The 16,170-nt window shown below is 40.7% G+C and overlaps 1 protein-coding gene across 21 annotated transcripts in view; it reads left to right on the forward strand.

Annotated features, from left to right (window-relative positions):
* The first annotated feature begins 7,374 nt into the window (after nucleotides 1-7,374).
* Nucleotides 7,375-16,170, forward strand: part of BCKDHB (branched chain keto acid dehydrogenase E1 subunit beta) — a 274,313-nt gene continuing 265,517 nt past the window's right edge. For all 21 annotated transcript variants that reach the window (XR_013534839.1, XR_013534841.1, XR_013534838.1 and 18 more), the window contains exon 1: nucleotides 7,375-7,593. Coding sequence is in view for 13 of the 21 variants with exons in the window: in XM_054254960.2 (XP_054110935.1) it covers nucleotides 7,398-7,593 (196 nt within the window). In the remaining 8 variants the exon portion in view is untranslated. The remainder of the gene's footprint in view (nucleotides 7,594-16,170) is intronic.

Below are 16,170 nucleotides of genomic sequence, written 5' to 3' on the forward strand. Positions count from 1 at the left end.
ATTTCCCCTACCCTAAGAATCCTCTGTGCTTTTCCATTTATCCCTTTCTTCTCTCAACTCTTGGCAACTCCTGATCTCTTTTACTCTCTCCATAATTTTGCCTTTTCTAGAATGTCATACAGATGGATTCATATAGTATGTAGCCTTTTTAGATTGGTTTCTTTCACTTAGTCATATACATTTTAGCTTCTTCTATGTCTTCTCATGGTTAAATATTTCTTTTTCTTTTTTTTTTTTGAGATGGAGTCTCACTCTGTTATCCAGGCTGGAGTGCAGTGGCAAGATCTCAGCCCACTGTAACCTCAGATTCCCATATTCACACAATCCTCCCTCCTCAGCCTCCTGAATAGCTGGGACTAGAGGCATGCACCACCATGCCCAGCTAATTTTTGTATTTTTAGTAGAGATGGGTTTCACCATGTTGTCCTGGCTGGTCTCAAACTCCTGACCTCAGCTGATCTGCCTGTCTTGGCCTCCCAGAGTGCTGGAATTATAGGCATGAGCCACTATGCCCAGCCTAATATTTCTTTTTAGTGCTGAATAATATTCCATTGTCTGGAAGTACCACAGTTTATTTGGTTGCTTCCAAGTTTTGCCAATTATAAACAAAGCTGCTATAAATATTCTGCACAGGTTTTAATGTAGACTTACATTTTCAGCTCATTTGGGTAAATACCAAGCAACACTACTGCTGGATTGCATGGTGAGAGTATGTTTAGTTTTATAAAAAACTAAACTATCTTTCAAAGTGGCTATAGCATTTTGCATTGCCACCATCAATGAATGAGAATTCTTTGCCCATTTTTTAATTGAGTAATTTGTCTTTTTTATTGTTGAGTTTATGAGTTGTAAAAAGTATATTCTAGACATAAGTCCCTTATTATTCTGATTGCTGGGTCTCCTCAAGTTCCCCAGATCTTGATGCCATAGTTGCATCTCTCTTGGCCACCTGGGAGAAGCATCCTGCTGTTTCAAATGCCATGACATGCTGGGGAGCCTGAGGATTTAGTGATACTTTCCTAGGTTCATCTACAAAGAAGCATGCCTACATGTCTTTCTAATCTATAGATTCACCTCCATGGAAGGTGAGAAAAACCATCTTTTACATTGGTATGTAATTTGCAATCTTTTCTTTTGGTCCTAAGCTTTGTACCCTAACTCATTCAGGTTTTTGAAGTTTAATACTCAGAAACCAGTCTATAGAATTCAAACTCTTCTCTCAAATTATTGTCTGTTATCAGGTTTAAAATCTATTTTAAATTCAAAAGCAAGAAGTTGATTTCTTTTCTTTTCCTTATGATACTCTGTTTGAGTTTGAAGAGGGAAGAAGCCAGGATATAATACTGCAAAAGTATCATCTTGCTCTATAAAATGGTTGTTTAAAAGCAAGCTGAGACTAAACAGGTACAAGTTGCACAGGTAGTGAAGCTTAATGAGAGAAAGTGATGCAAGAGTCATTCTAAAAAGTGAGGGGCAACTTTACTTGGTATTGCAACTCCATAGTCATGGGTTCTGCAATTGAAAGTAGCTCAAGCGGGGGTATCCAAGATGGCTGAATAGACACAACTCCAGTGCACAACAGCTAGCGAGAGAGATGCAGAAATCCAGAGATCTCCTAGTTCCAACCAAGGTACCAGGTGCATTTCAATGGGTCTGGTCCAATGGTGGGCAAAGCCCACTCAGGGCAGACCGAGGTGGGGAGGAGTGTTGCTTCACCCAGAAAGTGCATCTGACCAGCGAGTCAGAGGCTCCCCCTCTGGCACTCTGGTCCAGATACAGTGCTTCCCCCAAAGCCTCAGCAATACACAGAACAGGGGATCTTTGCCAGTCAAGCGCTGTGAATTACAAGTGCAGAGTTGAATAATAATCTAGGACGGTGTCCCGGACTGGCGCACAGACCTAAACAGATGCATAAGCCTAAAAGGTGGCCGGGAGAGCCTGCAGATTGAGCTATCGCCCACTCCCCCCGCCTGGAGAGAGAGGGAGCTGTAAGCAGGAGCAGCTGGGTTAGGCTGGGCAAGTCCCTCCCCTCTCCTACAAACCCCAGAGGGCTGAAGCTCTGACTCTAGTGGGTTGTGCAGCCAGTGCCACAGTCTAAGCTGAACCCTGAATATTCCAGCCCAGTGGAGGAAGGGCACAACCCAGCACTAGAGGAGCTACGTGTTTTATCAAAAAACACAGGAAGCCTACCTAGCAATGGGATGGCATTCTTGACAACCCAGCAGTGCCTACAGGTCAGAGGAAGAGGTGGGCCTAATCTCCCAGTAGAAACAAAAAGACTTGGGAAGCTTCCCTAGTAAGCTGAAGGAGTCCCTAGAAACCCAGTAGCACCTCCACAGGCAGACAAGCGACCTGATCAGGCAGCTCCCTGACACCATGGCCAGGTAAATCCACAAAGATGGGAAAAAAACCAGTGCAAAAAAGATGAAACCATCAAAGACCAGAACACCTCTTCTGCTTCAAGGAATCACAACTCCACAACAACACAGGATCACAACTTGACTGAGAAGGAGTGTGACTAATTGACAGAAACAGGTTTCAGAAGGTGGAAAATAACAGACTTTTCTGAGCTAAAGGAACACGTTCTAACTCAATGCAAAGACACCAAAAACCTTGAAAAAAGGTTAGATGAAATGCTAACTAGAATAACCAGCTTAGAGAAGAACATAAATGACTTGATGGAGCTGAAAAACACAGCACCAGAACTATGTGAAGCAAACACAAGTTTTAATAGCTGAATCAATCAAGCAGAAGAAAGGATATCAGAGATTGAAGATCAACGCAATGAAATAAAGAGAGAAGGCAAGACAAGAGAAAAAAGAATGAAAAGAAATGAACAAAGCCTCCAAGAAATATGGGATTATGTGAAAAGACCTAACCTACCCTTGATTAGTGTACCTGAATATAATGGGGAGAATGAATCCAAGCTGGAAAACACACTCCAGGATATTATCCAGGAGAACTTCGCAAGCCTAGCAAGGCAGTCCAAATTTCAAATTCAAGAAACACAGAGAACTCCACAAAGATATTCCTCAAGAAGAGCAACCCCAAGGCACATAATCGTCAGATTCACCAGGGTTGAAATTAAGGAAAAAGTGCTAAGGGCAGCCAGAGAGAGAGGTCAGATCACCCACAGAGGGAAGCCAATCAGACTCACAGCAGATGTCTCGGCAGAAACCCTACAAGCCAGAAGAGAGTGGGGCCAATATTCAACATCCTTAAAGAAAAGAACTTTCAACCCAGAATCTTATATCCAGCCAAACTAAGCTTCGTAAGTGAAGGAGAAATAAAATCCTTTACGGACAAGCAATTACTGAGAGATTTTGTCACCACCAGACCTGCCCTACAAGAGCTCCTGAAAGAAACACCGGAAAATAACATTTAAAATTCATATGGAATCACAAGAGAGCCCACATAGCCAAGAAAATCCTAAGCAAAAAGAACAAAGCTGGAGGCATCACACTGCCAGACTTCAAACTATACTACAAGGCTATAGTAATCAAAACAGCATGGTACTGGTACCAAAACAGAGATATAGACCAATGGAACAGAACAGAGACCTCAGAAGAAACACCACACATCTACAACCATCTGATTTTTGACAAACCCTGCAAAAACAAGCAATGGAGAAAGGGCTCCATGTTTAATAAGTGGTGTTGGGAAAACTGGCTAGCAATGTGCAGAAAGCTGAAACTAGACCCCTATCTGTCACCTGACACTAAAATTAACTCCATATGAATTAAAGATGTAAACATAAAACATAACACCATAAAAACACTGGAAGAAAATGTAGGCAAAACCATCCAGGACATAGGCATAGGCAAGGACTTCATGATTAAAACAGCACAAGCAATGGCAATAAAAGCCAAAATAGACAAATGGGATCTAATGAAACTCCAGAGCTTCTGTACAGCTAAAGAAACCATCATTAGAGTGAATTGGCAACCAACAGAATGGGAAAAAATTTTTGCAATCTACCCATCTAACAAAGGGCTAATAACCAGAACCTACAAAGAACTAAAACAGATCTACAAGAAAAAAAACAACCCCATTCAAAAATGAGCAAAGGATATGAACAGACACTTTTCAAAAGAAGACATATATGAGGCCAACAAACATATGAAAAAAAGTTCATCATCACTGGTCATCAGAGAAATGCAAATCAAAATCACACTGAGATATCATCTCATGCCAGTTAGAATGGCAATCATTAAAAAATCTGGAGAAAACAGATGCTGGAGAGGGTGTGGAGAAATAGGAACACTCCTACACAGTTGGTGGTACTGTAAATTAGTTCAAACATTGTGGAAGACAGTGTGGTGATTTCTCAAGGACCTAGAAATTGAAATTCCATTTGACCCAGCCTTCCCATTACTGGGTATATACCCAAAGAAGTATAAATTGTTCTACTATAAAGACATATGCACACATATGTTCATTGCAGCCCTGTGTACAATAGCAAAGACCTGGAACCAACCCAAATGCCCATCAATGATAGACTGGACAAAGAAAATGTGGTACATATACACCATGGAATACTATGCAGCCATAAGGAACAATGAGTTCGAGTCCTTTGTAGGGACTTGGATGAATCTGGAAAACATCATTCTCAGCAAACTGATGCAAGAACAGAAAGCCAAACATGGTATGTTCTCACTCATAGGTGGGTGTTGAACAACAAGAACATGTGGACTCAGGGAGAGGAGCATCACACACTGGGGGCAGTTGGAGGGGGAAGGGGAGAGACAGCGGGGGGTGGAGAGGGAGGGGAGGGATAACTTGGGGAGAAATGCCAGATACAGTATGCACCTAACGTAAAATAAATAAATTAAAAAAATTTTTAAGACAAATTTTTTAAAATAAATTCTAAAAATTTTGTCTTATATGAGATCTTATAAGTTGACATTGACATTAACATTGTCATTTTAATTACCTATTATTTGAATACCCTATATAATGACAGTCAAATTAAAGATTTAGGACCAATGTAAAAAAAAAGTAGCTCAAGCAAAGAGGGGAATACATTTTAAGGATGTGGTGATGTCTCATAGAACCCCAGGACCAGAAGGCTGTAAGGACTTGGGAATAAATGGAATCTAGAATTCAAATGTAATCATACTCTTGATCTTTTCTGGTTCACAAAATTACTGAAACTCCCATTTTTTTTTTTTTTGCATTTACTAGTTGCATTTAAAGATTACCTGATCTTTCTTTCTAAATTAGACTTCTGAAATTCCCAGAAAAGGACAGTTTACCAAATCTGTCCTTTACCAAATGGAGGAAAGTCCCATTCTAATACCATAGAGATTTTCATTGATATCAGGCAATTGGTGTGGTAGAGATGGGGTAAATTAAAAAAAAAAAAAGTAGTTTGTAAAGTAGGTGAATCTGGCAGGTGCTATCTTTGCTGTTCCTGGCTACATGTAGTTGGAAGTTCGCACCTCTTAGACCAGCATACAAAACCTTCAAAATCTCCCTTTAATCCGTTTTTTTCTACCTTCTCTGTTAACCCTGTATCATTCCCTATTCCCTGAATCTAGGAGCAGCAAGCTACCTTCTTTTCCTGGAAAGCACTGTGCTCTTCATGCCTATCAGCCTTTGCACAGGTCTTTTCTTAGTTTGGAATTCCTTTTCCTCCCTAGTCTGCCTGGTACCTTCTACTCATCTTTTAGGTCTGGCTCAGACCTGTTATTTCTGGAAACACTTGACTTTTAAAGAAGAGTTTATTGCTCTTTTTGTGTTTCACTTTGTTTGCACTATTCTAGGACCCCTATCACATTGGACTGTAGTTGTCTCTTTTTTTCTCTAATCTGTCTTTTTTTTTTTTTTTACCAACTTGGACATTTTAAAACTAAAACGATGACTTAATCTTATTTGTCTCAATGGTGGCTTGTCATTGGCTTGTATATAGCAGAGTTCCATAAGATTCCCATCAGTAGAAAAATAGAAAAACTATTTTTCTGTTTTTCTCCCAGACCTAAGTAATCTCAGCACCCCCAGGTCTGTTAACTATCAGTAAGTAGAAAAAAAAGCTCTATTCATATTTAACCTTGTTCTTTATTCTATTCTAAACACAAATTTGACTATGTAAGTGTAAGTTCATTTTGTTACCACTTTCTTTCATTAAAACAAAAATACTCTTCATGAGCTTGCAAAACACTCTAACCCACACTATTAAAACAGCAGAAGTGAATACTAACAAAAGCCAAGATCAAAAATTTCCCAAATGTTAAATTTTGGACTTAGTGTGGGAGTAGGAAAAATGGAGACATAATTTTGGTTCTACCTTAGGCAGTTTTTAATTGCTGTTTTTCAATCTCAGTCAGAAAACACATCTGTCTGCCCTCCCTTTCACCCAGTTTCTACTCTCTCCTCTCTTGCCCCTGTGCAAAACCAAAGGGGTTGAGAGGCCAGGTGTAAGGGAAGAGGAATGTTCTTTTCCTCCCTTTCTTCTTCAAATCTGTTTTGGGCCCATCCTTCCCCACCCACTCATTTTCATCTGACGTACACAGTCATGATTGCCTCTTGTCATTTTCGATTTTAAAATATCTCACATTTTTCATGTTTTTTTGGTATATTCATAGAGAAGGTATCCTGGTAAAACACTTCGATTAAAGCAAATTTACATAGTTGATTAGTATAAATAAAAATTAGTGGCTTAAATTCTCCAGGTTTCAATGCTACTTAGACTAAGCCAGTCTTGTAATTTTCGCTACTTCTGGGCAAAATGTATCTGAATTGCTATTCAGTGGATTTGAAGGATGAAATCTAAGTTTACCTCTTTCATCTCTCATTTAAATCTGGAAAAACAAAATCAATAAAAATTGATATATGCTTATTAAGCATTTAAAGGAGGGTGTGAATAAGGAGTGGAGGCTCTGAGCAGTGACTCCAGCAGTTTTCTGAAAGTCAAAACCAATAACCAATGCCAATCAGTAGCTCTCTTCAGCTTTCACACAATAATAGAGACAGAATAGGAGAGGATAAAAAAAGGGTTACATTAAAAAAAAAAGTATGGATCTTAAAATGAAAACAACCATTGGAAATGGCACTGTAGATGACACCAGTAAAGATCGCTTCCAGGCACTGTCTGGAACTTTGCAGACTCGGTCCTCAAGCCAAGCCCGCACAGCTGACGTCGGGGAGGCTCCACCCCAGAAACTATTTCCTTGGCTCCACCTCCGCCTCACCAAGCTCATTTTCCGCATGCGCACAAGGAGAAGAAGCGGGACGTCTCGTCACGTCCACTTCCCCGCCCCGGAATTTCCAGTTCCGATTGGTCCATTTCACGGGAACGCCCCTCTGGCCCGACCAATGTGGAAGCCGTCTCGGGTACTCCGCCCTCCCCACGGGCAGCGAGCGGCTGCAGTGCTTGAGAAACCCGGCGGCAAGCGGGGATGGCGGCTGTGGGTTCGGCTGCCAGCTGGCTGTTCAGGCTCAGGGCGGCAGGGGCTGAGGGGCACTGGCGTCGGCTCTGTGGCGCGGGCCTGGCGCGGGGCTTTCTGCACCCCGCCGCGACTGGCAAGGATGCGGCTCAGAGGCGGCAGGTGGCTCATTTCACTTTCCAGCCGGACCCGGAGCCCCGGGAGTACGGTGAGCCAGGGACTGCCCACCAGGTCTCGCTGTATCCCAGACTCCCAGGCTCTCCGACGCTCGCGAGGGGCAGGCAGCAATCCTTGCATCCCAGCTTAATCCTGCCTTACCTTCTAGAACCTCCCTGCCCCAGGGTCTAACTGTGATTCACTTCTTGTTCTAATTTTTGTCATTGTTCCGCCCTCGGGACGCAGCCCCCGCTCCCCCGCACCTTTGAGACGGGTGAGAGGGCATGCTGCTGTCTGGAAGGGCCTGAGGGTGGAGGGGTGGTGCCCAGGGAACGCCCCCCTTCCTTTCTCCTCTATCCTTGCTTTCTCAACTCAGGCCTTAGGTGTGTTCCAGCCTCTCTGGGATTGGGCCATTAGCTTTGGTGATATATATATATATATAGAGTAAGGATTCAGTGTTCATTTTTATTTTGTCCCTTGGTTTTTTCTTATCTACAGAAAAAAACCAAAAAAACCATATATATCCATGTGTGTATATATATATATATATATATTTTTTTTTTTTTTTTTTTCTGCTGAGACTAAGTAACTGAATTGATTTTCCCAAGGTTACAGAACAGGTTCTACCTAGAGATGAGAAAGAATCCAGACTTTCCATTTGAGCTTAATACTGAGCTTGTGCCTGCGCTCTGCTGCCACTTAGCCAAGGAGGTGAAGGTGGTGGGAGAAGGAAGCCATAGGAAGGAAATGTAGCAAACTCCTCATAGTGTGACTATTACATGATTTTTACCATTTCTGCAAGTTTCATGTAATGTTCTAAAGATCCAGTGTTTCTCATCAGAATATCAGGAAATTGTAGGGAAACATGTATTGCTTCCTTGTCTAATAACTTCTCACTTTGAGCTGACATTTTTGGAAGTGTGTCTTTCCTTGTGGATAAGAATGAAGATTTATTGAGTGCTTACCAGGGTCAGGCACTATGTGTACGTTTCATCATCTCATTTAAGGCTTAGCTTAGGACGACCTTAAAAGGTTAGTAATGTTTTTATTCCCGTTTTGCAGTTAGGTTAATGGAAGTCTTGAGACAGTTTGTCCAAGATTACACAGATAAGTTAGTGGTAGCTCCAAAGCTCCAGCTTTTGAATCTAATTGGTCAGATTCCAGAACTTCCAGTCTAAACAACGTACTAAAATGTGTGTAGATTTACTAGGAGGGTGTCTCGTGTAACAGTAGGTACCATAAAGGTTAATAGTAGGTTTTTTTTCCACAATCAAAATGAGCCCTGAATTCTGTCTTCAAAGCAAAGAAATTTTGGCCTAATACTTGAGAAATAGAGTACAGGTTTTCTTAATCCACCTTTCCATAGTTGTAAATTTACTAAAATCTAAGTAAAATGATACCATGTTTATAAGCTTATTCCTATCATAAAAATAATGCAAGCATATTACAGATAATTTGGATAATGGAGAAAAAGTAAAAAAAAAAAATCACCACCCATGACAGTAAATATTGCTAACATTTTGGTGTGTATCTTTTTTTTTTTTCATTTTATTTTGGTGTGTATCCTTACAGGTATTTCCTTTCAGTTTAGTATTTTCCATACTTTTAGTTTTAATACAAATACAACTTATTTAATCAGAAGCATTTTCCTAGAATGTAGTTTTTATAATGTTCTTGAGAATTTAGAAGAAATGTTCTGTGGAGTAAAGATGCTACAATTCTTTTACAAGTTAAAATCTTGATCCTGGAATCCAATTGTCCTAAGTTTGATCTTGTTTTGGCTATCTGTAACTTTGGAGTTATCCTCTATACGCCTCAGGTTCTTCATAATGTAAGGGGTTAATAATAGTACTTACTTCAGAAGGTTGTTATGAGGGCTACATAAAACAGTAGTAGTACTTAACACAGTGTTTGACAACTGAGAATCAATCATTCACTCCAGAAGTGGAACCATTAAATACTTATCATTATGTTTTTGTTGTTACAGTTTTGCAATTTTATAAATAATGCAGATATAAGCATTTCATGTATATGGCTTTTATGTATCTGAGATTATTTCTTTAGGATAGAGTCCTGAATGTTTTAATGGATTTTTAATGCATAGTTCAAATTTATACTCCAATTTATACCCCATGATATGTATGAGTGTGAGTATTGGATGTTAATTGCTAAAATCAGGTGTGTGCATGTACATTCTTGGGTATTTTGTGCTAAATGTACTTTGTTTTACTTTTTATTTGTTTCATTTCCATTGAGGAATATTTTCTTATGTTTTTGTTAACTTGATTTATTTTTAATTAAGAACTATTAGATGCATTTACATATTTTTAAAAGTATACTCAGTATTTTTCCCATCAATACCAATACTATCTACCATTATTGCATAGCTGCTCTTTTCCAGGTGTTGTGTTAGACATCAGTTTATAATCCTCACAGTAACCTTGTGAGCTAGATATTATTATGCTCATTTTAAAGATGAGAAAATTGAGGCTCAGAAATTTTAGTACTTGCCCAAGTCTGGTAAGTGGCAAAGCCAGAGTTTGAATCGTGATGTGTTTGACTCCAAAGCCTCCCATGCTACTTATATACTAATATTTTGTCTATTAAAAAATATTGAAGATACTTTCTGCTTTTCACATGTGATGCAAATACTTTTATTTTGGTTGTTTTGACATATAAATGGTACTCCTTAAATAGGAGGTAGTCAGATTAGATTCTGAATAGGTGACACTGATGCTGCTTTATGCTGGTATGTTTGCTGCCTTTATTACACTGTGTTGTTCTCTGAGAACAGTTCATCCTGGCCTTTCCATGCCCCTGATTCTTGAGTATTATATGGATGTGAGCTTGTTATTCAGTCATTCTGTGTATTTTTATTTTCTTCTGGATGCCAGACTCTGCTAGCTGCTAAGGATATGATCGTGGACCTGTTGGAGGGTAATCTGAATCTTCTTTTTGGACACTTTGTACCTTTGTCTCCCAGGAAATTCAAAGCTTTTGTGGTATTTTCATCCAGGGTTGGGCTACCCACAAGAAGGCCATCTGTGTAGTGGAATATACTCCTATTCCTTAATTGCAGACCCCTCATATCCCACTCTAAGGCTCAAGCAAAGAAAAGGGGGCTATCCTGAAAACCCTGGGGAAGTACTGTCTAAGTGTATTGTTGTTTTTCTTTGGTATTAGGATTTTCCCATTCAAAGGCAAAAAGGTATTGGGATTCTGGGGCCAGAGAAATGGAAAAGAAAGCATCTTTTAGGTTTAGGACTGAGAACATTTAGCATCCCCAGCACCTGAATCAGGAGATTATATGGATCTGACCAATGAGTGGACAGAGATAACAGCCTCATTAATTATTCTGAAGTCTTGTAGTAGCCAGTATTCCTCAGAAGGCTTTAGAACAGCAAAGGTGGCCCCCCCCCCCAAAAAAAAAGAACAGCAAAGGTGGGGGCATTGTAGGGAGAACTTCAGGATCTTAAGAGCCCATGAGTAAGTACTACCTCAGCTGTGGATGATAGGCCTTTTCCTTGCTTCCAGCTTAATCAGGTATTGTTTTTAATTGGGAAAATAAATAGCTGGGGTTTTTTAAGCTGTATTTTGACTGGCATTGTTGTTTAGCCTGTCCTGGTTTTCCAGTATACCATGACAGTGGGTTAACCTGTTTATTAATGTGGTTTGGGACATTGTCTGTATTTTTGACTATTAGCAATTTCACCAGATGATGCTTAAATTGTAGTAGTGCCCCTATTTTAACCACATATTAATACATATATCTCTTTTCAACAGGGGGACTAGGCAGCTTGGTAGTACTAGAAATTCCTGTTGGAAGATTTGTTTCTCAAATTGACAAATGAAAGGAGGAGTAAAGGATCTTATTTATGGCTTTCCTTCTATTCCCATAATGCTTGTGGCTTGGGAAGAAAGTTTTCCAACATAAGCAGCAAGGAAAGAAACTGAATTTGTGTAGAAAAGAAACTGAACTTGGGTGCCCATGACATCCAGTTACCCAGGGCTCCTCAGTAGTAATTATGATGTTCCCGAACAGTGGTGTTGAGGAAGACCCCGGGCCCCTTCAGTCTTCATCTGATTTCTCTTTTTGGACTGCTAGAATTTTGCCTGACTGTACCCCTAGGTGGGAGCAAGACCAGTCAGTCTTCTAGTGCCAGGGGTCATAACTGGTACCCTCACATTTTTGGTAGGGGACTGGCAGGGGCTTACTACTGTCCTTTATCCAATTCTCATTTTTCTTGCATTCGAAGCAAGAGCCTTTGCTGTCTAGATTATTAGAGGCAAGTAAAACCAACCATATTTCAAGTGGCTGGTGTGCTCCATCAAATCCTGCAGGCCTGAAAAAGGTAGCCTAGGAATTCCAGATAAATAGAACACATGATAACTTGCTGGAAATTCATAAGAAACAAAAATAGCTATTCACAGAAACAAAAGCCTTCCACTAGAAACTAAAAAAAAAAAATCTATGGTTTTATATATATGCATATACAAGTAAAACCTGAAGGAGAACAAATGGCAAACAAATGAAAATTAGATGCAAAAACAAACAGGAAACTATCCCTAAATGTTTCCTACTTAGTCCACTCTAGAGGCTACAGTGTTATCCATAGCCCCCTAAAAATCCACATAATGAATATTTTATTCCTGATATACAACTCAATACCCCTAATTCTACCACTATCACCATACATTCTGTCTGTCCAATCAAGAAATTCACTCTAGGCACGTGATCGGTAAGCACTCCAGTACCAGTTTGTTTAGTAAAGTTATACTTAAGTCATGTTAACTTGAAAATTGTTTAGTCTTACTTAATTTATGAGTGCTCCTTTAACTATAAGCCAATTTGGTAGACACAACATATAACAAGTGTATGTACAAATAAACACAACTAGACATGGATATATACACACAAATGAAGATCCAGTAGCTTTTACCTTGGAATTCTAGCCGTGGAATAGCAATACAAACCCACTGATTTTACTTTGTTTGCCCCAATGGGTAATCCAATGAAGGTTGTGAACCAAAATTTTGGTTAAAGCAGTTTCCCTGGTAGTTTGATTTTTAAGACTCCAAACACTGGGACCAAACAGCACCAAAGGAGAACATCACATACTAACCAGGCCTGGTCCTACTTAGAACAGCAGTACAAAAGCCTGGATACATGCACCTCCATCCCACTGTCCTATTCAACAGCAAACTCCAGAATTTCAAACAATACTGGGGGCAAATAGTATTGCAAAAGAATATCAAGTTTACCAAATCCTTATTTCCCATGACTATATCAAACACACAAAAACAATGCCTAGAACACAGTCCAACTGCTGCAGCAACAAATAAACCCCAAGAATGTCCAAACTGTCTCATTGTCACCTGCAAGAGAAAATTCCAAGGAGGCCTTTCACTAGACCTCAGAACCTCTGCTCAGGGCGTCCCCTTTGGAGAGGTTCAGGTCTGGAGTTGGATCCCCCGGGGTGTCCCCCTTTGGGATCAAATCTTAGAGTGTCAGACTCTCTGACTTTAGGTGGGCATGGGTGCTGTGTGTTTTCCCTTCAGAGGTGATGGCTTACTATGAACTTTGTTTTGTCCCTGGATAAAGGCCTCGACTTCTAGCATCCTTATAATTTGTTAAGGCCACACTTTCCCTTGTGTCCCATTCTACTAGATTGATAGCCATGAAATTTAATGATAGGAACCGGAGGCTGGGTGCATTTCTTTTGTCCTTAGCCAGTCAGAGTAGGATAAAGGAGGTCAAAACTCCTAAGAGACATTATTGTTTACCATTACTGGTTAACTCTACAGGATAAATTGGCATAAGAACCCTGTAGGAGAATTTATCATAAGAAAAGAAGGTTTAAGCCACCTGAAATGTGTAAATTCACCCTGTGAGCTGCTGCAGCCAATTGCAACACACGCAGGGATCAGGGACTATAGCTGGGGCCTAGGCAGCTTGGTACTACTAGAAATTCCTCATAGAATTCCTAATAGGTACTAATAGAAAAGAGTCCTCCCCTTCTCCCTCTTGATATGGGCAGCTATCCCCATTTACCCCTTGGCCTTCAGGTAACATTGGAGAGTGGCCCTGGCAAGTTGCTCACAATTACTAAGGAGCGACTAGGCCACTGAAAGATTGAAAAAGAAAAAGGAAAAGGACTGAGGCCTCTCATCCAAACTGGGTAGTGGTGGCTTCCACATAGAAAACTCTTGGTTTCACTGGAGAGTGGCTCGGGCCAGAAACCTACAGTTGCCTCTGTGCTTAGTTAGGTACTGTCTGCTGAGGGGCCCGAGTTGGAAAGGGAAAAAGAGAGAAAAGCATTCCCCTGTATGGAACAGAGAGGAAAAGGGAAAGGAGAAGAAAAATAAATCTCCAACTTTGGGCTTACCTCCTGGATGGCTTACCAAAATATGTTACTGGTGGAAGATGTCCAGGTTCTTGGCATTTTGAGCAAAGAATTGGACAGAAGGCACAAAGCAAGGAAAAAAATGAAGCAATAAAAGCAGAGATTTATTGAAAATGAAAGTACACTCTATAGGTGAGAGCAGACTCAAGCTAGTGGCTCAAGAGTGCAGGTTACAGAATTTCCTGGGGTTTGAATATCTTTTAGAGATTTCCCATGGATTAGTGTATGCCCTATGTAAATGAAGTAATGGCCTCATGGTCAGTCTGGTCACTTTCTGTAACCAGTCAAAAGCTGAAGTGAAATTACAAAGTTATACTCCTATGCAAGTGAAGACTTGGCCCATGACCATCCTGAGGGGATCAATCAGAGGTACTCTGAATGTTTTCATCTGCCACACAGAAAAGGGGCTGGAGGATTACAAAAGGAGTAGCCTCTTGTCCTTTTGTTACTTGGGTGTGGAAAGTTGGGGTTTTCCTTTTGATTTAGTTCTAGGAGGTCAGCATGAATTGGCTTAGGTTCCCTGCCTCCAGACCTATTCTACCTCAAAGGAAAGAAATGGCGAGCTCTGCAATAGAATATGGTAGTGCTAGATATCTGTATTTTTAAAGACAGGGTCTCATTCTGTTGCCTAGGCTAGAGTGCAGTGACTCAATCATGGCTCACTGCAGCCTTTACTTCCCAGGCTCAGGTGATCCTCCTATTCAGCCTCCAGGGTAGCTGGGACTACAGGCATGCACCAGGATGTGAATTTATCCTGGATGAGCTGCCAATTGCACACATAGGGAAAAGATAGAAAAGAGTCCTCCCCATCCCCCTCCTGGTATGAGCAGCTATCCCCATTCCCCCCTTGGCCTTCAGGTAACATTGGAGAGTGGCCCTGGCTAGTTGCCTGGCTAATTTTTTGTGATTTTTGTAGAGACAGGGTTTCGCCATGTTGTCCAGGCTGGTCTTGAAATCCTGGGCTCAAGCAGCCCTCTTGCCTTTGCCCCCCAAAATGCTAGGATTATAGATATGAGCCACCATGCCCAGTTAGTACTGCTAGATTTAAGCTATATTTTGGAAGTAAAACATTTGGAAGTAGGATTTGATAGGTTGGATGTGAAGGACAAATAAAAGGAAGACATTGAAGATACCTCACTGGTCTGTGGCTTGGACACCTGGGTAGGTGATAGTGCTGTTTGCTAAGATAGAAAAAACTAGTTTTGGGAACCGACTCCAGAGTTCAGTTTTGTGCTTGTTGAAAAGCCTAAGTAAGACACCCAAGTGGAGAACTGATGACTGTTGGATATAAAAGTCAGAAACTCAGAGAAGAGGCCTGGCTGGGTTGGAGATAACCATTTGGGAGTCATCAACATATAAAGGGGTTTTAAAACCACTTGGAGCTTGAATAGAGGAGCCAGCTTAAAGGAAGGGAAGCACCATTGTTCCTTGACTGAAGTTACTCGGTGCCTTGAGATGGGGCAACCTGAAGACTCTAGACACAGTCTCTTCAACTTTACACCTTTGTTCCTCTTACTTCTGTTGTCATTAGTTGACCCTTCCTGCCTTCCCCTGCGAATACCATTTACTTCCTTTCTTCTCATGGATATGTGGCAACACTGGCACCTTAAAATGGAAGTTGGATTTATGAGTTTTTCATTCTTATTTTTTTAAGAGATGAGCTTTTGCTATGTTTCCCAGGCCGAAGTGCAATGGTTATTCACAGGCACAATCATCATATACTACAACCCTGAACTCTCCTGGGCAATCCTCCCACCCTAGCCTCCTGAGTAGCTGGGGACTATAGTCATGCACTACTGTGCCTGGGCCATTTACATTTTAATACAAACGTTCTGTCCCTGACATTTGGATTCTTTCTCAATTTTACTTTATGAAGTAGATGTTGGCTAACTCTTCAGTAGAGTTTAGAATAAGATAGAGGTACATACCTGGCAAATAGAAAGGGATTCCTGGAGAACAGGGTATCTGGAGGATAATAGGTAGTGTTTTATGCATCTTGTTATTTCATGGTGTGAATTAGTGCTAGATTGTTTCATTGACATCATTCCTTCTTCATGCTTCACCAGGCATATACTGATTGTCATTTGCGTGTTTCTAAGAGGAATGTGATGAGAATGTGCTGTAACACACAGGTCTATATCAAGAATTAGGCAGTACTGGGCTGGACGTGGTGGCTCATGCCTGTAATCTCAGCACTTTGCGAGGCCGAGGCGGGTGGATCACAA

Source organism: Callithrix jacchus, chromosome 4, assembly GCF_049354715.1.
Source record: "Callithrix jacchus isolate 240 chromosome 4, calJac240_pri, whole genome shotgun sequence".
Taxonomy (NCBI): domain Eukaryota; kingdom Metazoa; phylum Chordata; class Mammalia; order Primates; family Cebidae; genus Callithrix; species Callithrix jacchus.